The sequence below is a fragment of the Scomber japonicus genome, chromosome 17, assembly GCF_027409825.1.
Source record: "Scomber japonicus isolate fScoJap1 chromosome 17, fScoJap1.pri, whole genome shotgun sequence".
NCBI lineage: Eukaryota > Metazoa > Chordata > Actinopteri > Scombriformes > Scombridae > Scomber > Scomber japonicus.
The window spans coordinates 5,308,660-5,333,659 of NC_070594.1; the positions used below are offsets into that span (position 1 = coordinate 5,308,660).

General features: G+C 39.5%; 1 protein-coding gene across 1 annotated transcript in view; it reads left to right on the top strand.

Annotated features, from left to right (window-relative positions):
- Window positions 1-25,000, top strand: part of galnt14 (UDP-N-acetyl-alpha-D-galactosamine:polypeptide N-acetylgalactosaminyltransferase 14 (GalNAc-T14)) — a 276,779-nt gene that overhangs the window by 195,142 nt on the left and 56,637 nt on the right. The window contains exon 4 of the mRNA XM_053337552.1: window positions 15,298-15,365. Within this exon, the coding sequence (XP_053193527.1) occupies window positions 15,298-15,365 (68 nt within the window). The remainder of the gene's footprint in view (window positions 1-15,297; window positions 15,366-25,000) is intronic.

Consider the following 25,000-nt stretch of genomic DNA (forward strand, 5'->3'; position numbering starts at 1 on the left):
AGTTTAGTGGTGTAGTCTACAATACATACAGCTGTAATAAACATAGTAGAACACTTTGGTCATCCAAATGGAGAGAAATTGTTCAGGAATTTGTTTGGTCTTATTACCAGCCACTACACTGACAGTAGAAACAGCTGATCAGTCATGTTGGTTAAATATTCTCCATGTCCGAACTTACTCAGCAAAGGTGTTTAATCTTCCATTTAGCGCATTCACTTTGACTTTTGCCACTTCTGTCATTTCCATCAACCTTTTCTGATGTTATACTTGATGGAACCGCAGCTATTGAATCATATGTTGTGTTGAAAGATGCAACTAAATCTCAGATGTGTTGGCTGCTAGAAAAAATCATGTGTCCAATCTTTGCTGTCATAAAATCAAACCCTACAAACAACAGACAAACAAAGGCAATATGTAAAGAAAAAGTTAACTTAGACATCTCATAGTTAAAACAATGTACCTAAACCTAGACCCAACAAACTCTGTTATTGACAGTAACACTTTAGACTAAGACAGTAAAGTAACAAGTAGAGACATAACAACACCAGACCAACAGATAGTTAATGGAAGTTTGTCTTTATTGATATTCAGCCTTTAAAGTCTCAATGTTTAATCACAGACTGTATAAAAGAAATGGACGTAACATCCATGACGTCACCCATTGGTTTGTGGACTGCTGCTCAGAAGCCAATAGTTTCGAATCTGGGCAGCGCCATCTTGAAAATTTCAGGTGCATGCTGGGAAAAATAAAAACACGGATTCTACTTATATGGGCATGAGGCGGAGCCATCGGCGGAGCGGGGAGGTTGCTATGGTTGCGAGGGCTGGATCTCGAGGACATTGGTCAATCAACCTGTCAATCAGGACGTAGCCACGCCCTAATGCATACCCTGCTTTATCGTCAAATATAAAATCAGGGAGGCCAAAATGTCCCAAATGAACATCATACTGCATTGAAGAAGGCTTTAAACTAGCGATTGAGACCATAAACACATTTTGAAAACGTTTACTGAGGTTAGAAATCAAGTGAGAAGTTGGTGAATTCTCCATTGACTTGTATAGAGACGGTCGCCCCCTGGTGGCCTTTTGATAGAATGCAGCTCTAAGTTACTTCCGCGTTGGCCTCATTTCAGAGGACCAGAACTCCCCGCCTGTGTTTAATATTAGTTTTCACAGTTTAGGAGAAAATCCTGCATTATGTGCCTGAATCAGTACTGTCAGTGTGAGTAAAATGTCTAACCTGCAGCTTTGCACACTGTCACATTATTACTAGAGTCAGTTGTATTTTCGACTCGCTGAATGATGCAAAACCCTTCATCCCGTATACGCCACTGTTTCTGCCCTCAAGTAAGCTATGGTAATGTGGAGTAAAGTACTGAGCTGAGAAAAAGCCTCCATCATCACTCTTTATGGGTGAATACTTTTTGAAAAATGTCAATCTGCTTATTCTCTCCATCTTCACTGAATCGGAGCCAAAAAGTTTACAAAAGATTAGTCAATGTAACGAAACTTTCTAGGAGGTTTTTCTAAGAGGCTTTGAAAGATATTTAGTTGAAGGCAGCAAAAAAAAAAAAAAAAAGAAGTGCAATCTAATTTCAAGCGTCAGTTTTCAAACAGAAAGGGGGAAAAAAAATATCTAATAGTCAGATAATAACTAGATAAGTTTTCTTTTTACTATCTGCAATCATGCTTTGCTCCAGGGACTCTGAAAACACTGAATGCGTATTGAGTATCCACAATTATAAAAACTGGTGAATAATTTTTGGGTGTTGTGTGCTTTGGGGCGCGCCGCTCGGTATGCAGGCTGAACTTTAATAAGTTTGATTTGTGAGACAATGATGGGCACTTTGAAAGCTTTTCATCTCGTGATCAAAGAGTTGCTTTTCTGAGGGGAGAAGCCGGGCCTTGTCGATATTTAATCAAGCTCTGATCCTAAAATTGATCTCATCTTCTCTGTCTCCGCTGGGCGAGAGATAAGCAGGCGGAGAGAGAGAGAAAGAAAGAAAGAAAGAAAGAAAGAGAGAGAGGGAGAGAAAAGAGATGTGGAGCTTTTGAGGACATATTTGGTTTTAATGGGCTTAGTTTGTTTTGGCTGTGTGTGTGTGTGTGTGTGTGTGTGTGTGTGTGTGTGTGTGTGTGTGTGTGTGTGTGTGTGTGTGTGTGTGTGTGTGTGTGTGTGTGTGTGCGCGTGTGTGTGTGTGTGTGTGTGTGTGTGTGTGTGTGTGTGTTCATGCGAAACAGCGTGTTGAACTGCAAAGGTTCCACTATAAAGGAGGAGACAGGATGATCACAGTAAAAGGGGAGCGGCAGAGATAAATCTCTCTCAGTGTGACAAATATTAAGAGATTGAAGCTATTTTAAGAAATTTGACTCATTAATCCCTAAAAACTAAATTAAAAGAAAACAACCAAAAAACAAGTGATCGTACATGAAGGATCTACAGCACAACCACTGCAGCAGCATGATACATTACAAATAAAAAAATTAATCCAGTCTTTGTGAATTTTCATGTTCATCATCTTGTTTAACCTCATTTTTTGCTTTGATAACATCTGCAGTCAAGTCAATGTAAACATGCTGAATGTTAATTGACGGGGAAAAATAAGTGAATTAAATATGTGATGTTTGCACTTAAACACGGATTCTACTTATATGGGCATGAGGCGGGGCCGTGGGTGGAGCGGGGAGGTTGCTATGGTTGCGAGGGCTGGATCTCGAGGACATTGGTCAATCAACCTGTCAATCAGGACGTAGCCCCGCCCTAATGCATACCCTGCTTTATCGTCAAATATAAAATCAGGGAGGCCAAAATGTCGCGAATGAACATCATACTGCATTGAAGAAGGCTTTAAACTAGCGATTGAGACCATAAACACATTTTGAAAACGTTTACTGAGGTTAGAAATCAAGTGAGAAGTTGGTGAATTCTCCATTGACTTGTATAGAGACGGTCGCCCCCTGGTGGCCTTTTGATAGAATGCAGCTCTAAGTTACCCCGCGTTGACAGCAGCATCATACATTACAAATAAAACAATAATCCAGTCATTATGAATTTTCATGTTCATCTTGTTTAACCTCATTTTTTGCTTTGATAACATCTGCAGTCAAGTCAATGTAAACATGCTGAATGTTAATTGACGGGGGAAAAAGAGGTGAATTAAATATGTGATGTTTGCACTTAGCTTTCATTTCTATTGTTTATAGGCATTCATTAAGCAGCTGATTGTGTGTCATTGTTTCCTCTGTATAAGGACACTCAGCACATTCACATATAAACTGTGATAAACAGTCATCTACATAATTTATGCAGCAGACTGACAACACAAGCACACACATGCTGTATATTATTGGGGGGAATGCAATCAAATGTTACCACATACAGAATAATGAATACATAAAAAGCATCTCTGAGTGTGTTGTTTTTATGTTTAAAAGCATCTTTTAGCAGGATAAGCATTATTTGAGTTGTTTTAATGCATTTGAAGTGTTTGAGGGACCTCTTGTGCTATCATACAAGTGATAGAGTGTAGGTGTACTCCTGCATGTTTGCTTCCTGTGCAGTAAACAGGTTTATGTGAAGCTGTTTTTTAAAGCGTGGAGGCGTCACACAGTCGCCTCTGCTGCTGTATTCAGGAGACAGGACCATTACTGATGTACTTTTTAAAAAATAACAGTTTTAGGCAAAGCTGCACACAAGGCACCATTGTTATATTTCATTTATAATTAGACATTTGTTAGTGATAGAGTCGGGCGAATTGGCCAAAAAAAATGTTTTGGAGCTTGGGGGACAATTTATAATTTCACTGTTTTTGTTTGCCAGTGAAACGCAGCCTTGAAACATCATATTTATTTAAGACAGCTGAGCAAGAATAATAAAAGAGCTGCACCACCTGCAGGCCTGTCATCATTATGCATAAAATGCAGGTTATCCCACACAGCTATAGGCTGTCACAACCAGATGCTTCAACTAAATAGAGCGAACCCAGTGTGATAATTAGTTTGAGCACAGACAGAGAGGGAAAAAAAAAGAAAAAAACTTTGCTCACTAATGGATCTGCTCGTTTCTGTTTGTTTTCAAAATATCTGAGTTTTGCAGACTGCAGCCAGATTTTCAGCTGGTAACTAGAGATGATCCAGACTACAGCAGTACTGAAACTAAACACCTCACAGTTTATGAGACTAGCTAATGTAGCCAGCTACCATCTATATTACTTTTGAACTAAAATGAACTTTTTGTGTGTATTTTACGAATCGAACAAAATCAAGGTATAAAATCAATGCGTTGCTCTGCCCTAGTTAGTAATAACCTTTAATGACTATGAGTGTTATTACCCTTATAGTCACTCGGATAGAAAATCTTATTTCTTGGCCCTTTAGAGGATTCTGGGAAATGTAGTTTCAGTTACCAATGATTGATATTTAGAGCTATTAAAGGCAAAGTGCTTCATCCTGAGACTTTATATCATCATTTCATGTAAAACAGAAAAAAATCCAACATGTATCCACATTTACTCATAGTGATAGGATACCATATACTTTTATTGTCCCCTTAGGGAAATTTGTCTTGGACTCGAGTGCTGCCCACAGACACATCCACAAATGTTGCACACATCCCATGATGAATACATAAAGTAAAAAATACAGTACAGTGCAGTCTGGTGCAGTAGTGGTCTCTTAGTTACTTACTGTTTGAACTAAAGTATGGTGCACAAAGCATCAAATAATCCAGACCTCTGCATTTTTTTGGGGGGTTAGGTGAAGAAATTGGTCAGTGACAGTTTAAAATTCATCTCAATTAGCCAGCTAATTCCCGAGCTGAGCCATCAGTCAGTCTGTAACCCGGCCAACGAGCCGTCCTGCTCGGCTCAGCAGTCAATGGGAATGTGTAGAAACGCCATTTCTAGATCAGCACCAGCTCAGCACTTTCTGATTCAGCAGCCCTAAAAGAAAACGCACAGTAAAGAGTCCGGATCACTTCCTTCTACAAGTGATCAGGATTTATTAGGAAGAGATCATTTGTTAGAGTTTTAAATGGGCCTCAGTGCTGCTGCTGTACCCCTCTCTTCCTCTGTCTCTGTAGCCCATCTTTATTTTTATCTTCTTGTAAACCAACGGAGAAAACATGTTGTTTATTTGGAACACTGATTTACATTCATTTTAATTTTAAAAAAAGTTTTTTTTAGAGAAAGCATCCAATTAGCCCCACTCTCCAAAAGCAGTGCAGTCCCCAAATGATCAGAATCCTGGTTTAGTTATTATTAGACAACAGTTCACTTTCCTCTGATTAAACAGCTTTCATATAACATCTGACTTCAGCTCAGATTAGACAATATTTGTCAAGAGCAGAGAGTATTTACGGAGAGCATTACAGTGTTTTATTATCACTGATGAGCTTAGACATAGAGCTTTCACTTAACACACAGTAATTACTGAGTATAGATATAAAACATCTAGATTAGCACTGATGAGACTGTATTTAATGTCAACAGACCAGCCCTCTAATCCCAGACTGGAGCTGAACACTGACACTGAGGATCAGCTGTGATGAGACAGTATTTACTGGGTGCAGATATATAGTGTAATGCATCAGGGGCCGTTAGACAGAACGTATTGAGTGGCTGAATCAGGATTTCTTTCCAAGAACAGTTTCTGTGGATGTGCTGGGTCAGACTTTCTGTCAGAGCCCCAAAGATTTAAGGTGTAATGAAGGAGCCGAGTTAATGATGTGATTTTTATAGATATATAATGTTCATTTCTTTATATTAAACATTTGTTATAGTCTTTAATACCTTTTAATAGAATACAACCATCCTCTCAGGATTTAGAGTATATCTAACCTCCGCTCCTGTTGACATAAATAGGATTAAATAAGTAAGTAACTTTATTTATAAAACACTTCTCAAGAGCAGAGTCCTCACAAAGTGCTTTGCAGAATACATAAATCATTCATACTGCAGCAGCACAGTGTTAATATCCAATCAATTGTGACATTTATGCGCAGTTTGGTATGTCTGGAAACCTTCAGCTGTGTGTTTCTGGATGATTACAGCTGATTTTTCTGCTGTAGTCGACATTCAGGCACCTTAACACGGATAAAACACGACATCTTGTTATAAAAATACTGGTTCTAAAAGAGAAACTACAATTAAAGTCCGTGTAAAGTAACAATAAATATGTGTTCTGAGTTTGACATACCACACAAAAGTGTGTTGTTAACCACCCTGCCAAATTTGAATGATTAAAAAAATCACCAAATATATGAAATCAGGCTTCAAAGTTGTGTAAAAATCAGCCTCTTTCTCTGCTGCCAAACACTGAAGCCCCGCCCCCTACCAAGTGTCACCTGTCAATCAAAGTCACCACCTCTACCAGAAACATGGACGCTATGTCTGAGAGCTTTCTGCTGCTAGCTCAGCGGCTAACTCGGCAGCTAACTGGCTAACTGTAGACTGTAGTAGTAGTAGTGTGTGCTGAATGTATTTCTACCTCTACAGCAGCAGGGGCGGGTTTATGCTAATCACTAAATCCTGAACACAGAAATCTTGAAACACAGTGTGTGAAGTCTAGCTCCACAATTCAAATCTAAATGGTTGAAATGCTTTTTACACCTTTTTTAGAAATATATTTATGACCTATTTAATGTGTTTAGAAGAAAATGTCTGAATTCACTTTACACAGTCTTTAATATTACAGGTTGTGTCTTTCTAGCAAGCTGCCATAACTGGAAGTGGGTATCATTTTAGAAGAACTGGTACTTTTTACAGAAAGAACATCTAATTTTTGCAATGGACTTCTTCCATTACTGTCAGAGGCCTTGAAAGAGAAATAAGCCTGGGAATGATGATGGGGGGATGTGGATGAACGGAAAGAGCGTTGGATACAGTGATGGAGAGGAGGGAGTGATCAAACAAAGTAGAGGATGGAAGAACTAGCTGTCAGCTAATCAGGCAGAGAGGGGGGAGGGAGGGGGTGGGGGGTGGGGGGGTAGTAGGGAGGAAACAGACCTGAGGTATGAACAAAGAGAAAACTTCAGAAAGAATACGGAAATAAAAAAATGTATGTCCTGACCAACGTCTAATCCTCATGAACAGCAGAAACTAATTTGACTCTTCACCTGAGGGGAGCGGAGTCAGTGGAAAACAACTCTGGAGCTGATCCCCCCCCTGCCCCCCCCCTCCAAAAAAAGAACAATATTGCCACTGAATTGCTTACACGGCTAATGAAAATGAATATTCAGCTAATATGCAGAGTGTTTCCAGGGTTTCCCTCTGCTCCAGGGCAGGAATCAAAAGATCTCAAGAAACCAGCGAGGTGAAAATCATGAGTGAGCTGCTGCCTGATATTTATAAGTCATATTGATATGATTGATATTATAAATGCATAGTCACAGCCACATCCAGTATCCAGGTTGTCCCGTGTTGTTTACTACTGTGTGGCTGTGTGTGTCAGGATAATAACCAATCCCCTCCGTCCCCGCCATGGAGAAGCCTCGCTCTGTGTTCCCAGCCCGCCCTGAACAGCTCTCCACTCTCCTCTCATTCCTCTCCTCTGTCTGCCTCCCTGCTCCAGTATGTGTCATCTCACCTGCACGGGGAAGCATTACACAACCAGCCCATCATGCATCTCTATCCCAGCCTTGCAAGCTGTTGGATAGTTGGATAGAAAGTATATTCCACATGTCTTCAGTTGGAAAATGGCCTAATCTGGAATATCCAAACAAAATATCCTGCTTATATCGTCATATCTGGAATGATAGTGGAATATTAGCGTGCATGTAAACGTGGTCAATAGGAGTGAAACTAAATACCCCACACACACACACATGAAGGAGAGAGTAGAACAGTGTTTTTATTGTAACCGACCGAGCAGAAGAAATCCGACTCACAACAGCTGAATGCATCACTTCTCAGGTGTAAATAAATCCATAAATCGCGGGCAGCAGGAAGACAAGACAATCTGGAAGCTGTAATAGAGGTGTTGTAGTTGCATCACACGTTCAGCAAACACATCTGATGGAGGGGAGGGCGGAGAGTTGAATGAACAAAGATTACATATACAGTTTCACACTTGGAGGTAGAATCAGTTTTTGGATAGACTTTTAAATTGTCGGCATTGTTACCTATAGTAGTTTAAACCAGGAAGTTAATTCAAGCTCTCCACAGATCCTTAAAAAGTCTGGAAACGTCTTAAATTTAGTTTATGATATTTTAATGTCTAAAAATGTGTTATGTGTTGAAATGTCTGGAATTGTAGGATTTAAGTCATTAAATATGATTCGAGGGTAATTATATTTGTTCAATTTATGTTGCTTATCATTATTATCATTATTTTCTTATTATTATTATTTTACATAAACCAACCAATCAGTTTATTAATTAAAGTAAAAATCAATCAGCAGTTGGAACTACAGTATAATGAAACTAATCATTAGCTGCAGTCTCCATTTAAACCCACTATAATAGTAAAATCCTGCTTTTGCATTATAATGTCTCAACAATGGGTTTTTCCCCTTAAAGGTTTTTCAGAAAAGTCATTAAATGTGGTCTTAAAAAATGTGCTGATACGCTGTAATTTAGTAAACCCATTAAAATACAGGATCAAAGATGTGTTCAATGACACTCCAATGCAATTCAATTCTTTGTGAAGAGACAGGCAGGAAACAGAGGTCTCTGGCTAGGAACTGAACCAGGGGCGTTGTGGTTATGTGGTATGTACCGTACTGGGTTAGGGTTAGGGTCAGGGTCTATGTGTTTCAGTTCTATAAAAAACATATGGTGCTTTCTATTTGTACTCCAAAGTCGGAATTTCTTAGTTCCCAGTCTGAAATTTTAACTGGAATGCCCCCTGAAGTTAGATCTGAACTGAAGAACCTCACCAGCCCCGATACTCTGTGCATCAACAGTGTAAAAGATGTACTGATATCCTGTTTATTAGCACTTCTGTCTTATTTGTGTCTTATTTATGTCTCATTAAATCAATCGTACACTCAGCACTGTCCAGCATCTAGCTGTGGACATGTTGCTTCAGTGTTTATATGAGGTAGATACAGCGTAATGCGTATTTATTAACTCCTATCGATGGGGAACAATGGCTAACCTGGCTAGAATTGATTTTCTGACTCTCAGACTCAGGAGTGACAGTTATTCCCAGCTCCGACTTCCAACTTCTGAGGTAAAAGGAAAGCAGCTATAAACTTCCTCTCCTACAGTAAACTTTTACAGTACATCATGTTTATCTTTCCTCTTCATTCATCTGGCACAAGTCGACACAAGAAACAATCAATTCTACCCTTTAAGTAACCGTAACTCATTTAAAAACCTTCCTCTGACCTTCATGTAGACCGGCAGCGTCTTCCTTTGCTGTTAGTAGCAGCTGACGTTCTTCTACTTTGGCCTCTGTATTTATAAAATAGCTCTTACAGAGTCCAGTCCACGCACCTGTTCACATTAAGCAAGCGTAATGCTATAGTTAGCAGGCTAAGTGCTCTGCTGGTAATGTTCAGGGTCGTGTAGGGCTGGATCCTTTCCAAGAATCAGGCTACACCTTAGAGAGGCCTCCATTCTCAGCTAACTGACAAGACAGAGAATCAATGACACTTACAAGTTATTAATTTAACATTAAAAATAACTCATCCGTGTTGTAGCTGTACATCAGCAGAGTCGAGGACCTTCATGGCTGACAGGAAGCTGTGATATCACCTCTTTAGTTTGTTTCCTCCTTTCAGCAGTGATGCTTTTTTTGGTAGCAGCTTTCATCCAGATCTCCTCTCCTCCGTCAGTGCACACATGCTGAGCATCTGTGACTCCGGCAGGAATTGAACCTCTCACCCTGGCCGTCGAATAGCAGCACCCATTTAGCATCAGCACCGGGGAGCGGGGTTGAATTCTCACCGGGGGCCACACACACACACACACACACACACACACACACACAGAGCTCTGAAAATGCACACTTTCAAAGCTCTTTGGGATGAAAGCGCTCTCCAAATGGCAGCTGTAGGTAATGAAAATAAAATGAAATAATAAAAAAAACAAAAAACAAAATCCCCTTCTAAAATTGATATATAGAGTGTTGGAAATGAGCGGTGCAGATATAGAGCTGCTATTCTGTGGCAGCCGACTGCAGTATTGTCAGCGGTGATAATATTTTCTGTGAGCTGAAGATAGCTTCTCCCTCAGCACGCCTGAGGGGAGGTTAAGCCTCATAGCTAGTGGCCTGTGAACCAGAGAATGGAGAAACTCCTGTATATGTGTGTGTGTGTGTGTGTGTGTGTGTGTGTGAGAGAGAGAGAGAGTGAGAGAGAGAGTGAGAGAGAGAGTGAGAGAAAAGAGAGGTGAGGAGGTGGAAAAATGGAGGAGAGGAGCTAGATAGAGAAAAAGGAGAGAAGGAAAAGCAATCATGTCATTTATCCATGTTCCTCACTGTAGAGCTGGATAGATAGATAGATAGATGGATGGATGGATGGAGGGATGGATGGATGGATGGATAGATAAACGTATGAATAACTTGCACACATTCTTTTTTTGTGGACCCAGCATCAAATTTCTGCTTTTAATCCATTTAGAGAGAATATATTAGAGGATTATGGTAAAAATGTCTAAGTGGTGTAACCATAAAAACTTTGTATCTTACATTATAACTTTTATATTAAATAAAGCTAATGGAATACAATTGTTCTAAATATTACATTTAATCTGGGTAATCATGGAGATCAAGAAATATTTACATGTTTTGTGATTACACCATTTGACATTTTCAGGAGCATTCAGTCTTACTTTTGGTTTAAAAATGGTGCAAATGTCATTTCAAATGATATAAAACCAACAAAAATACTAAATGTACATTTTAACAAACCTGATGCTGCTTTTAAATCTAGTTTTTAACATATTTTTGAATTTCTCATCTTGCCAACCCTTATTTGTTACTGATCCATATATTAATAGATGATGAAACCACCAGGGTTGTACTAACACACTCTGCCATTACAAAACACTGTCTGTTCCCAAAAAAACAACAACAGTACTTCCCCATAAAGCTCTTAACGCTTATATAATATAACAAAATGTCAAAACACAAAGTTAAACCACAGTCATATTTCTAAACTGATACTAAAATAAAAAGCCGAAGTGTTTTAGCGCCTCACAGTGTGTCAGACTTGTTCTCACCTAGAAATAGTCCTCTTGGTTTAGGTTTAGGTGAGAGGTGCAGGAGGCACACTGCGCTTGTAATTTAGTGTTTTTTTTAAAAAGATATTCACCAGAAATAAAACATCTTGTATTTATGAGAAATCACATGAAGTCCTCTCTCCCATTAGCTTCCACACTTAGTCAGAACAATGCAGCTTAACTGTCCTGCTGTGTTTCTCCAGCAGCAGTCACATGTGTTAAATAACAGCTGAGGATGAGTCAAAGACATCATATTTAACTTTACCTTCTACTTATTCAACAGTTGTTTGATTAATGGCTCGTGCCGTTGTACTCACTCACTCACTCTCTGTCGACTCTCCAGAGAATTCACTGCTGTATTTGCTCAATTGGATATTAACATTATACAGATTTTGTATCAGGAAAATCAGTTTAATTTCGGTCCCACTGATTTAGATATTTGCTGTCTCACATACAGACTCTCTGGACATTACCTCTTCAGGTATGTCCAGAAAATGTTTTCATGTGTGAAAGGAGCTTTAGATAGACAGACATTAACATACATACCACCATTAAGAGAGAGGCAGTCCTTACAGTTTAAACCAGGTGGGGAGTTCTGGTCCTCTGAAATGAGGCCAACCAGGAAGTAACATAGAACTGCATTCTATCAAAAGGCCACCAGGGGGCGACCGTCTCTATACAAGTCAATGGAGAATTCACCAACTTCTCACTTGATTTCTAACCTCAGTAAACGTTTTCAAAATGTGTTTATGGTCTCAATCGCTAGTTTAAAGCCTTCTTCAATGCAGTATGATGTTCATTTGGGACATTTTGGCCTCCCTGATTTTATATGTGACGATAAAGCAGGGTATGCATTAGGGGCGGGGCTACGTCCTGATTGACAGGTTGATTGCCCAATGTCCTCGAGATCCAGCCCTCGCAACCATAGCAACCTCCCCGCTCTGCTCCTGACTCCGCCTCATGGCCATATAAGTAGAATCCATGTTTTTATTTTTCCCAGCATGCACCTGAAATTTTCAAGATGGCGCTGCCTAGATTTGAAACTATTGGCTTCCGAGCAGCAGTCCACAAACCAATGGGTGACGTCACGGATGTTACGTTCATTTCTTTTATACAGTCTATGGTTTAATCCCAGGAACATTGCACACTTCTATATAGTAAAAGGAATTTATGTATATTGTAGATGTATGTAACTACAGATTATCTTAGAGTTTGTTTATTGTATATAATATTTTATTGTATAATTTCAATTTCAATTTTTACCACTTCCCCATTACAAGGATACTGTTGTGTCAATAAAGTTGACCTTACCTTACTCTAAATAGGTGCCTGATACTAGACTTTAAAAACACAACTAATAACAAAAAATATCTGCTGGACAAAATACATGAAAGGGCAAACATGGCAGTAAGATTTGTGGGCTGCTGTGGTTTCGAAAAGGCTGTCTGATGCATTACAAGCACCACCTGTACCATACTTCTATATACACAGCACATATCTTAAAATATATTCATTAAAAAGAAGTTGTGTTTTTAAGTTTCTCACTTAATTACATGTATATATTTTTAATTGTGATATCTATATTTGACTATTTTCTTTACTTGTATGTATATATGCTGTTTATATTTTCAACACCATCTATGTACTTTTGTAGTTTGTATTTCACATTGAACTGAATGGAGTTGAATACATGTATCATTTTAGATTCATTCTTTCTTTCATCCTTTCTTTCACTGAAGGATGTAATGATGTAATGTGAACTAATGAGAACAATAAACGATCATCTTTCTGCTCCACCTCCTCATCTACCATCCTCCTTTCTTTTTCCATCCTTCTTCCATTTATTTGCCTGCCCCACACCTTTCCTCTCCTTCTCTCTCCTCCCAAGTCTCCCTCCATCTCATCCATCTCATCCATCAATCCGTTCATCCATCTCTCCTGATCGGTCCTCGACTCGACACACAGAGGGAGAGAGAGAGAGAGAGAGAGAGAGGGAGAGAGAGAGAGAGAGAGAGAGAGAGAGAGAGAGAGAGAGAGAGGAGAGAGAGAGAGAGGGAGAGAGAGAGAGAAAAAGAGAGAGAGAGAGAGAGAGAGTTACAATCAGGGTTATTTGTCTCCCTTACCAGCCTGCCATCTCTCTCTCTCTCTCTCTCTCTCTCTCTCTCTCTCTCTCTCTCTCTCTCTCTCTCTCTCTCTCTCTCTGTCTCTCTCTCTCTCTCTTTCTTTATTATCCCTCACTCTTTCATCTCGCACCACCTCTCCTCTCCTCTCTCCCTGCATCCATCACTCCTCCTGATGGGGTCCGGTGCCTCAGAGACTCACAGGTTTCTCTCCACCTCCTCCTCCTACATTACCAGCCTCCACTCCTCCTTTTTCCTCCTTATTCATCCCTCCTTTTTTCACTTTCACCTCTTCCTAATCCAATCCATCGCTTTCCATCTAGCGTCTTCCTTTGTTCCGTCTCGGTAAACAAACATCCTTCTCTTCCTCTTTTTCTTCCTTTCTTCTTTCCTAGATTTTATCTTCATCTTTTCTTTCTGTTCTAGCTCCGTTTTTCCTTTCTTCCCTCCTTTATTTTATTTCTCTTTCCTCTTCCCCTCATTTTTCTTTCTTTCTCTCTCTGTCCTCCACATTCTTTCTCTTCTCTCCTTTCCTCCCAACTTTCACCCTCTCCATCATCTCTGGCATCCCTTGTTCGATTTCTTCTTTCCACCTTCTTTTCCATCTTCATTCCTTTCCTTCTCCCTCCATCTCTCCCTCCCTCCTTTTATATTCTCACTATCTCCTCTTTTTTTCTTTCTTCCATCTTTCCTTCTTCATCCCATTTCTCATCCTTGCTCCTTCCTCCACTCCATCCATCCTCCTCAAGCTCTTCTCCCCTCCATTTTTTATCTTCTCTTCCTTCCTCATTCGCTCTTTCCTTCTCTTTTTCCTCATTTATCACCTCATACCTTTTTTCCTCCTTCTTTTCTTTTTTGCTTCTTGTTTTTCCTCCATCTTTTGCTCCTCGTTTTTTTCTTCACATCTCCATCCTCCTCCTCCTCACTCTTCATCCCTCTCTTCTCCCTCCTCCTTCTTCTATTATTACCTCATACCTCACACTTGTCTTTCATTTTTCCTTTCCTTCTCTCCCTTTTCTTTTACTTCCATCCTCCATCTCTCTTTACTCCATCACCCTTTGTGTCCTTCTTCTTCTCACCTATTCCTTTGTCCTCTCCTTTTTTCTTTTTCTTTCTTCCTTTATTCTTTTCCTTTCATTCTTCCTTTCCTGTCCTCTTTCCTTTCCTTTCCATTAATTTCATTTTTCCTTTATTATCCCCTTCCCTTCCCTTTTCCCTTTCTCTTCCTCTTTCCTTTCCTTTTTTATTCATCCTTCTTCCTTTATCCTTTTCCTTTCAGTTTTCCTTTCTTTTCCTCTTTCCTTTATTTTTTCTTTTCTTTTCCTCTTTCCTTTCATTTCCTTTTCTTTGCTGTTCCTTTCCTTTCCAGTCCTTTCATGTTTCCTTTATTTTCCTCTTTCCTTACCTTTTCCCTTTTTTTATCTTTCCTTTCCTTTCCTTTTTTCTCTTCACCTCTCCTCTCCTTTTTTTTCTCCTTCTCCTCCCTTCATACTTCCCTTCATAGCCTCATCCGGAGGGGACGATAAACACAGCGGTTATTGAAGAGTAGGAATGATGAAATAAAGGAGAGCAGAACCCCGCCCAGGACAAAAACACATTTTCTTATTTTCTTCCAGTAAAAGTTATGAATTTTTTATGTTTCAATCTTTCCCTCTTTAATGAAATAGTTTTTTAGAGGCGACACGTCATACATTTTCATAACAGGAATTTGGGCTGACATTTTCAATATGTTGTTTCATATGGCGTGCAGTGCGTACATAATGGATTCATGAGCACCTGGGTGGGTGTGTGTGTGGGTGTGTGTGTGTGTGTGTGTGTGTGTGTGTGTGTGTGTGTAGGCTGGCATTTACTTGTCAGTTCTCTGTTTATTCTAGCCGGCGTGTTCGTGCATATTTGAGACTAATATTTTCTGTTGTCTCTCCCTCTCTCTCTCTCTGCCTGTCTCTCTCTCTCTCTCTCTCTCTCTCTCTCTCTCTCTCTCTCTCTATCTCTCCCTCTCTCTCTTTCTCCAGCGTTTTGAACCGGACTCCTATTCACCTCATCTACGAGATCATTCTGGTGGACGACTTCAGCGACGATGGTGAGCTACACACACACACACACACACCAGGTCTCTTCCAGGTCAGAGATAACAGAGATGAGACCTATATAACAGATCTGAGAGAGAGAGAGAGAGAGAGAGAGAGAGAGAGAGAGAGAGATGTGTCCACAGCAGCTGGGTCCACAGATTCAGGATTACAATGGAGGTGGAAAGAGACCTCCGTTCTGGGTCAAAGAGGAGACCGATGAGTCTCCAGCTGTGTCCACTCTGCCTCCACAGAGACACAAAGTTCAGGTGAAGTAGACACAGAAAATTCGACATATTTACCTTAAAGCAAGCTGCAAGTATTTAGATTATTTAGAATGACATTTTATTGTCAACAAAACCAATATATAAAAATAAAACTAGAAGTATTGTCTGTGTATCCAAAGCCTGATAGATCTTATTGTGGAGCTTCAACCATTAATCCTCCTATTGTCCTTGAGTCAAGGAAGGAAGGGAGGAAGAAGGAAGGAAGGAAGGAAGGAAGGGAAGAAGGAAGGATGGAATGGAGGTAGAAGGAAGGAAGGGAGGAAAGGAGGGAGGGAGGAATGAAGGGAAAGAGGAAGGGAGAAAAGAAGGACAGAGGAAAGAAGGAAGGGAGGAAGGTAGGAGGGAGGGAGGAAAGAAAGAAGGAGGGAGGGAAGGGAGGAAGGAAGGAAGGAAGAAAGGAAGGGAGGGAGGAGGAAGGAAGGAAGGAAGAACAGTCAAAACAGACAGGGTCAATTTGACCCGGAAGGACGACAGGAAGGTTAAAACACATCAAACAAACACACACACACACACACACACACACACACACACACACATATACACACACTAACCCTAACCCTAACCCTATAACTACTGTTGCATTCAACTTAACCAGTCTTTAATAGAAAAGTAGACTGCCACTTATACACCAGTTTTTATGCTATATATTATTTATATCAATGTGTAAACCAGTAACTACAGCTGTCACATTAATGCAGCTGATGAAATGTGAAGTATAAAGCAGAATAAAAAGGAACATAATTGAGAAGTTGAGTGCAGTACTCAACTAAGTATATGCTTGATGTACAGGAGCAGTCAATTAAAGATTGTGTTCAAGTTAAAAGCCTTTAATACTTCTACAACATGGGCAATCACAGACTCCAGTTTCTTTTTTTTGTTTCTTTTCTTCCCACTCTTGTTCTCCTTCATATCTGTAAAGCTGACCTGGATACCATCACAAACAATATGTGAGCTCTGGTTTTTATGGCCAGGGAGTACAGCAGTGATAAGAAGAAAAACACAATGCAAAAGCAAAACATATGCCTCTGTATGTGTGTGTGTGTGTGTGTGTGTGTGTGTGTGTGTGTGTGTGTGTGTGTGTGTGTGTACAGAGCTACAGTGAAGCAGCAGCAGCGTCTAAATAAAATTAGATTTGCTTCTTGGAGCTTTTTATCTGCGTTACTGACACAAAGTATATTTATCTACAAGCAACTTCACTTAAGTGTTTTGTGCAATATTTGCAATATTTCATTGAAAGCAACAAAAGCATGAGGGATGTGAGTTTTTATGATATGTGTGATTCTCTGTTTAAAATCAATAAGCCTAAATTTGAGGTCAACAAAAGCAACATCATGAGTTTCCCGAGGGTTTCTGCGGGTCTCAAGCTTCTATTTTTTATCTTGTTTGGCTGTAAGCAGTAATGTTAGTCATAAAATGTACAATATATACACATTTATACACCTGTAAGCTAAAAGTGGGTTTGTTTTGACAGTGGCATCAAATGAAGAAACACTGTCAGTACTGCTAGCTAACATGGACTGTATAAAAGAAATGGACGTTACATCTGTGACGTCACCCATTGGTTTGTGGACTACTGGTCGAAAGCCAATCTTGAAAATTTCAGGTGCATGCTGGGAAAAATAAAAACACGGATTCTACTATATTCTACTATATATATATATATATATATATATATATATATATATATACATACATATATATATACATACATATACATATATATATATATGTATATGTATATATATATATATATATATATATATATACATATATATATATATATATATGTATATATATATATATATATATATATATATATATATGTATATATATATATATATATATATGTATATATATATATACAGGTGCTGGTCATATAATTAGAATATCATCAAAAAGTTGATTTATTTCAGTAATTCCATTCAAAAAGTGAGACTTGTATATTATATTCATTCATTACACACAGACTGATATATTTCAAATGTTTATGTCTTTTAATTTTGATGATTATAACTGACAACTAATGAAAACCCCAAATTCAGTATCTCAGAAAATTAGAATATTACTTAAGACCAATACAAAAAAAGGATTTTTAGAAATGTTGGCCAACTGAAAAGTATGAACATGAAAAGTATGAGCATGTACAGCACTCAATACTTCGTTGGGGCTCCTTTTGCCTGAATTACTGCAGCAATGCGGCGTGGCATGGAGTCGATCAGTCTGTGGCACTGCTCAGGTGTCATGAGAGCCCAGGTTGCTCTGATAGTGGCCTTCAGCTCTTCTGCATTGTTGGGTCTGGCGTATCGCATCTTCCTCTTCACAATACCCCATAGATTTTCTATGGGGTTAAGGTCAGGTGAGTTTGCTGGCCAATTAAGAACAGTGATACCATGGTCCTTAAACCAGGTACTGGTAGCTTTGGCACTGTGTGCAGGTGCCAAGTCCTGTTGGAAAATGAAATCTGCATCTCCGTAAAATTGGTCAGCAGCAGGAAGCATGAAGTGCTCTAAAACTTCCTGGTAGGTGGCTGCGTTGACCTTGGACCTCAGAAGACACAGTGGACCAACACCAGCAGATGACATGGCACCCCAAACCATCACTGACTGTGGGAACTTTACACTAGACCTCAAGCAACGTGGATTATGTGCCTCTCCTCTCTTCCTCCAGACTCTGGGACCTTGATTTCCAAAGGAAATGCAAAATTTACTTTCATCTGAGAACATAACTTTGGACCACTCAGCAGCAGTCCAGTCCTTTCTGTCTTTAGTCCAGGCGAGACGATTCTGACGCTGTCTCTTGTTCAAGAGTGGCTTGACACAAGGAATGCGACAGCTGAAACCCATGTCTTGCATACGTCTGTGCGTGGTGGTTCTTGAAGCACTGACTCCAGCTGCAGTCCACTCTTTGTGAATCTCCCCCACATTTTTGAATGGGTTTTGTTTCACAATCCTCTCCAGGGTGCGGTTGTCCCTATTGCTCGTACACTTTTTTCTACCACATCTTTTCCTTCCCTTCGCCTCTCTATTAATGTGCTTGGACACAGAGCTCTGTGAACAGCCAGCCTCTTTAGCAATGACCTTTTGTGTCTTGCCCTCCTTGTGCAAGGTGTCAATGGTCGTCTTTTGGACAACTGTCAAGTCAGCAGTCTTCCCCATGATTGTGTAGCCTACAGGACTAGACTGAGAGACCATTTAAAGGCCTTCGCAGGTGTTTTGAGTTAATTAGCTGATTAGAGTGTGGCATTAGGTGTCTTCAATATTGAACCTTTTCACAATATTCTAATTTTCTGAGATACTGAATTTGGTGTTTTCATTAGTTGTCAGTTATAATCATCAAAATTAAAAGAAATAAACACTTGAAATATATCAGTCTGTGTGGAATGAATGTTAACATTATACAAGTTTCACTTTTAGAATGGAATTACTGAAATAAATCAACTTTTTCATGATATTCTAATTATATGACCAGCACCTGTATATGGGCATGAGGCGGGGCCATGGGTGGAGCGGGGAGGTTGCTATGGTTGCGAGGGCTGGATCTCGAGGACATTGGGCAATCAACCTGTCAATCAGGACGTAGCCACGCCCTAATGCATACCCTGCTTTATCGTCACATATAAAATCAGGGAGGCCAAAATGTCCCAAATGAACATCATACTGCATTGAAGAAGGCTTTAAACTAGCGATTGAGACCATAAACACATTTTGAAAACGTTTACTGAGGTTAGAAATCAAGTGAGAAGTTGGTGAATTCTCCATTGACTTGTATAGAGACGGTCGCCCCCTGGTGGCCTTTTGATAGAATGCAGTTCTAAGTTACTTCCTGGTTGGCCTCATTTCAGAGGACCATAACTCCCCACCTGCTAGCTAATCAAGTTTACCCAATCATAATTGACATGTGTCAGTTTGATCAAAATCTGAGACAAACTTAAATTAATTCATGATATTTAATTATTTAATTCATCCGTCCATTTGCTGATGTTTACCTGGGCTCAGCTTGTGTTAAATAAATAAATAATATCACCAGGAATTATTATTACACACTGAAAAATATGGATAATTCTTCTGGATTTGCGTCATACTTTGACCATGAAACACGTATTAAGTTATATTCTATTTGGTCTTAAATTTTACTCGCAACATTTTTACTTAATACCAATAATTTGGGTAATAGAAAGTTTCAAGTTTGCTCCTGTAACACCAATCTAAGCCTCCAAGGCAGAGTGTTGGATACTCAAATCAGTCCTGTTATTTTCTTTCTCTCCTTTGGCTCCTCTTCTATCTATAAAAATAAAACTTCCTACACAGCAGAGAGGAGAAAAAGTAAGAAGAAAAAAACAACTTTGGAGAACTCTGGTGTCTCGATACTCTCCAACACATTATTATCAAAGACATCTGCTCAGTCAACAACCTGACAGCCAGTCGGGACAGATGGTGCCTTACTCTCATGCGCAAGAGTGAAAATCCAAGTGATGAAGGTTAAATAGAGGCAGATTTGGACGATGCAGACATGATCAGCACAGATGTGTCAGCAGCAGCAGAGAGATGCAATCAGAGCTACAGACTAAGGGCCCATTTATGCTCAACGTACGTATGAAAATGTATCCGTCCTTTTCAAACAATGTTACCGCCACTGCTCACATACTTCCATGCGTCCTTTACGTTGGCATGAATGTTAACCAATACATCCACCAGGGGGCAGCGCAGAGTCAAAAACAAACATGGCGACTGTGGAGGAGATACTGATAATGTTCCTCTTGCATAAAAGACAAAAACCATATGTTTAAAGTTTCTAACCAACTCACAAAACCTTTCCTCAAAAAGTTCCTCCATTGTTATTTCTTCTTCGTGTCTCACTAGAGCTACGTATGTAGTAGTGACAGCAACACTGCCCCCCCATGGTTTCCGGTGGTACTGCTCCATTTGGTCCGTATCTGTAAGCTTTATGGAAACGTGCAGAAATACGGACGAAATGAACGCAGAACACGGACACAAGGCTCCGTCTGTATCCGGCTCCGTATTTAACGTTGAGCATAAATGGGCCTTAAGAGACAAGCAAATATAGAATATGTACAAATGAGCTACAACATAATAAACAGCGTTGACTTTATTGTTTGTACACTCGGATCTCGTAAGCCTCCCACACAGCAGGGTTTCATTTAACACCACGTAGCATATCTCGTCTTTGGCTGTCTTCCTAATTTCTTGCTGGCATTTAATTTTGGATGTTTGACTTTGCAAGAATCTTTCATTCATTTATTTATTTATTTTACCCCTTTTCCACATTCAATAATTGACCAGAAAGACTGATTATCATTAGTATTATTCTATCGCCATGTAGAATAGTTAAGTAAAAAGTTACTAATCGTTAAGAAGAAGTTTTATGATTGGCTCAAGCATCCATTTATCAAATATTACCTGTCATATGTTTGTTTGCTGACTTTTAAAGTTAATTCACATTGGATTTAATTAGTTCATTGTTCATGTTTAAACTTGGTCTTTATCTTCACTAGCATTTGTTGTAGCAGACGCTGGATTTTTTCAACCATATCTTCAACTTTTTAAGCTTTCTTTCGACTTCACTTGATTACTCAAACACTTTCACTTCAGCTCAGTACAAAGTTTAATGTATTTTTGCAGGAAGTCATCATAAAAAGATTGAAACCATGGAGATATAAAGACAATAGAAAAACAAAACAAAAAGACATTAAGTGCTGGTACTATACAGGCATATAAAGATATATGTACTGTATATATATATCAGCCATGTTCAGGTGTGACAGCTGACATACTGCTGGGTTCTGGTGGGTTTACTGCTTATTGTGACAGTAAATTAGATAAATAACGAGTCTAAAACCAAGAACATGAACTTGACCCATGCCTGAACCTTTCACACATTAATGCTTAATGTACTTCTAGATCTTTTCTTTTCTTTTTGACCACTCAAAGCCCTGACCTGACTGAACTCGCCTGTTACTACTGAATACTGATACCCAAACTCAAGCTGACTTTGTTATTTCTTCTTCTTCAAAGAGAAATTATACAGTCCAGACACTAGACATTCAGTATTCGGACAGTTAAACATTTGACTTATTCAGGCTCTGTGCTCTTAAGGAGAAAATACTAACTCATAACTCTCCTCTAGTGTTAAAAGAACTGCTTCTCTCACACATTTTGTTTTGCCTATATTGACTCTAAGGTACAAACACACAGCTGAGACTTTGTAGACTTTGTAATAATCCAGTATCCATTATTTTATTTGAAATTGAAAGTACTGAAGCACAAAGCCTGAAGAACATAAAATGTGTAACTGTCTAAAGTGTCTGGACTTTATTTCTTCAAATGAAGAAACACTGTCAGTACTGCTAGCTAACATAGACTGTATAAAAGAAATGGACGTAACATCTGTGACGTCACCCATTGGTTTGTGGACTGCTGCTCGGAAGCCAATAGTTTCTAATCTAGGCAGCGCCATCTTGAAAATTTCAGGTGCATGCTGGGAAAAATAAAAACACTGATTCTACTTATATGGGCATGAGGCAGGGCCATGAGCGGAGCGGGGAGGTTGCTATGGTTGCAAGGGCTGGATCTCGAGGACATTGGTCAATCAACCTGTCAATCAGGACGTAGCCACGCCCTAATGCATACCCTGCTTTATCATCACATATAAAATCAGGGAGGTCAAAATGTCCCAAATGAACATCATACTGCATTGAAGAAGGCTTTAAACTAGCGATTGAGACCATAAACACATTTTGAAAATACTAACTCATAACTCTCCTCTAGTGTTAAAAGAACTGCTTCTCTCACACATTTTGTTTTGCCTATATTGACTCTAACGTACAAACACAAAGCTGAGACTCTGTAGACTTTGTAGTAATGCAGTATCCATTATTTTATTTGAAATTGAGAGTACTGAAGCACAAAGTCTGAAGAACATAAAATGTGTAACTGTCTAAAGTGTCTGGACTTTATACTCTCTGGCTCTTTAAACATAGTCTGTGGCAGCTGCAGAAATGATTCATGGTGAAGTTTCACTGTTTGGCAACCGCTCAACGAGTCCTAGTGAGGAAAACTCTTTGTAACTTCCTTCATAACTGTCTGCTGAGAAAATCTGTGCTTTTTGAGGTCAGAAGTAGACTTTTTTTTTAAAGAATTAACCCTCATAACGGGTCAAAAACTTTCTCCAACCCCTCCATCTGGGTCAAAGTATTTTTCTTTCTCCTCAAAGAGTTTTCAGTTTCTCATTTGAAAGGAGGAGTTCAGTGGAGGAGAGCGACCAGGGCGTCTCTTCTGGGTCAAAGGGCTCTGATGGAGGTTTTTCAGTCATTCAGGGCTGCTGAACTTTGACAGTATGACTCATTTTTATTTTTATTTTTAGTTTCATATTTGGTTCGGTTCAACTTGCAGCTCGTGTACTTGCAGTTTTCTTCCAGTATCTTCCTGTTGATGATGTCAGTAAGAATAAAATATGAAATACACATGACTTAACCTTCCTGTCGTCCTCCCGGGTCAAATTGACCCCGTCTGTTTTGACTGTTCCTTCTTTCCTTCCTTCCTTCTTTCCTCCCTTCCTTCTGTCCTTCCTTCCTCCCTCCCTCCTTCTTTCTTTCCCTCCTTCCTTCCTTCCTTTATTCCTTCCTTCCTTTCCTCCCTCCCTCCTCCCTTCCTTCCTTTCCTTTCTTCCTTCTTTCTTTCCTTTCCTCCCTTCCTTCCTTCCTTCATCTCTCCTTTCCTTCCTTCTTTCCTCCCTCCCTCCTTCCTTCCTTCCTTATTTCCTCTGTCCTTCCTTCTTCCTCCTTTCCTTACTCCGTCCCTCTTTTCCTTCCTTCTTCCTCCTTTCCTTCCTCCCATCCTTCCTTCTTCCTCCCTTCCTTCCGTGAAACGAGGAAAACAGGAAAATGACCTGCTGTATTCACACTTGGACTCAGTCGGACATCACATAGACTTTGTTCTGTGGAGCCGGAAGAATAAAGTCTATGTGATGTCCAGTGATTCAGACATTTGCACTCTCACATGTTACCAGCTGTTACCAGAGTCTGTGTGTTATGATGCATCCAAAGACTCACTTTGATTCTCTGTTTTTATTCGTTGTCTGATTTCTTTAGGTTTTAAATTTGTGCTTCAATTTTGTTGTTTTTATTTATCTCCTTTTCATAACCATCTGCTGTGTACATAAACGTCCTTATGCTTGTATGTGCACACATATGTCTGCCTCTGTGAAGACTTTGCTGCAAAATCTGTTTCTTATTAAAGTGCTGTATGAGTCAAATACACTTTAAAATTAAACATAAAGCTCTTCTGGCTAATGTGGGATAACTTCAGGGTTACAGTGCTTGTGTGAAAGGAACTTATGTCGACACTTTTGTGTTTAAATAATATAATAAAGCTTTACTGATCACATCTTCATATTATAATAACAGCATTATATAACTATTACTGTTTAACCCTCCTGTTGTGTTCGAGTCAAGGAAGGAAGGGAGGAAGGGAGTAAAGGAAAGAAGGCAGGGAGGGAGGGAGGAAGGCAGGAAGGCGAGAGAAAGGAAGGAATGACAGAAGGAAGAAAGGGGGATGGAGGATGGAAGGAAGGAAGGGAGGAAATAAGGAAGGTAGGAAGGAAGGATGGAGGAAAGAAGTAAGTAAGGAAGGAAGGTAGGAGGGAGGGAGGAAGGAAAGAAGGTAGGAGGGAGGGAGGAAGGAAGGAAAGAAGGACATAGGAAAGAAGGAAGGAAGGAAGGACAGAGGAAAGAAGTAAGGAAGGAAAGAAGGTAGGAGGGAGGGAGGAAAGAAGGAGAGAAGAAGAAAGAGAGGAAGGTAGGACAGAAGGAAGGAAGAAAGTGAGATGGAGGAAGGGAAGAAAGAGAGAAGAAGGAAAGAAAGAGAGGAAAGGAAGGAAGGAAGGAAGGAAGAGTCAAAACAGACGGGTCAATTTGACCCGGGAGGACGACAGGAGGGTTAATGTCAATATGATCTCTCTTTGATATAAAGCATAAAGTTTGTCATTTTAATTCATATTTGTGTTCATACATAAGATTACTGTTTTGAGTCTGATTTTGATATTATAACAAGAGCAATATGAAAAAAAGCAATTGTTCTAAAGCACGTATTAAATAGTCATTTGACTTTGACGAATGACTCATACCCCAGCGGTTGTTTTCCTCTCCCTTTTTTTCCTTTTCTTCTTTTCACTTTGACACTTTCCACTTGAGTGTTTTTCGAACAAGTATTACAGACAAGTATTACAGACAGTAATATTTAAAATAATGTATTAATACAACTCAAAAAATAATAATTCAGCGGGGAGCATCCAGACAGCTGAACAGCTACTAAACACGTCTGAATAACTGAAAGCTTTGAATTGTC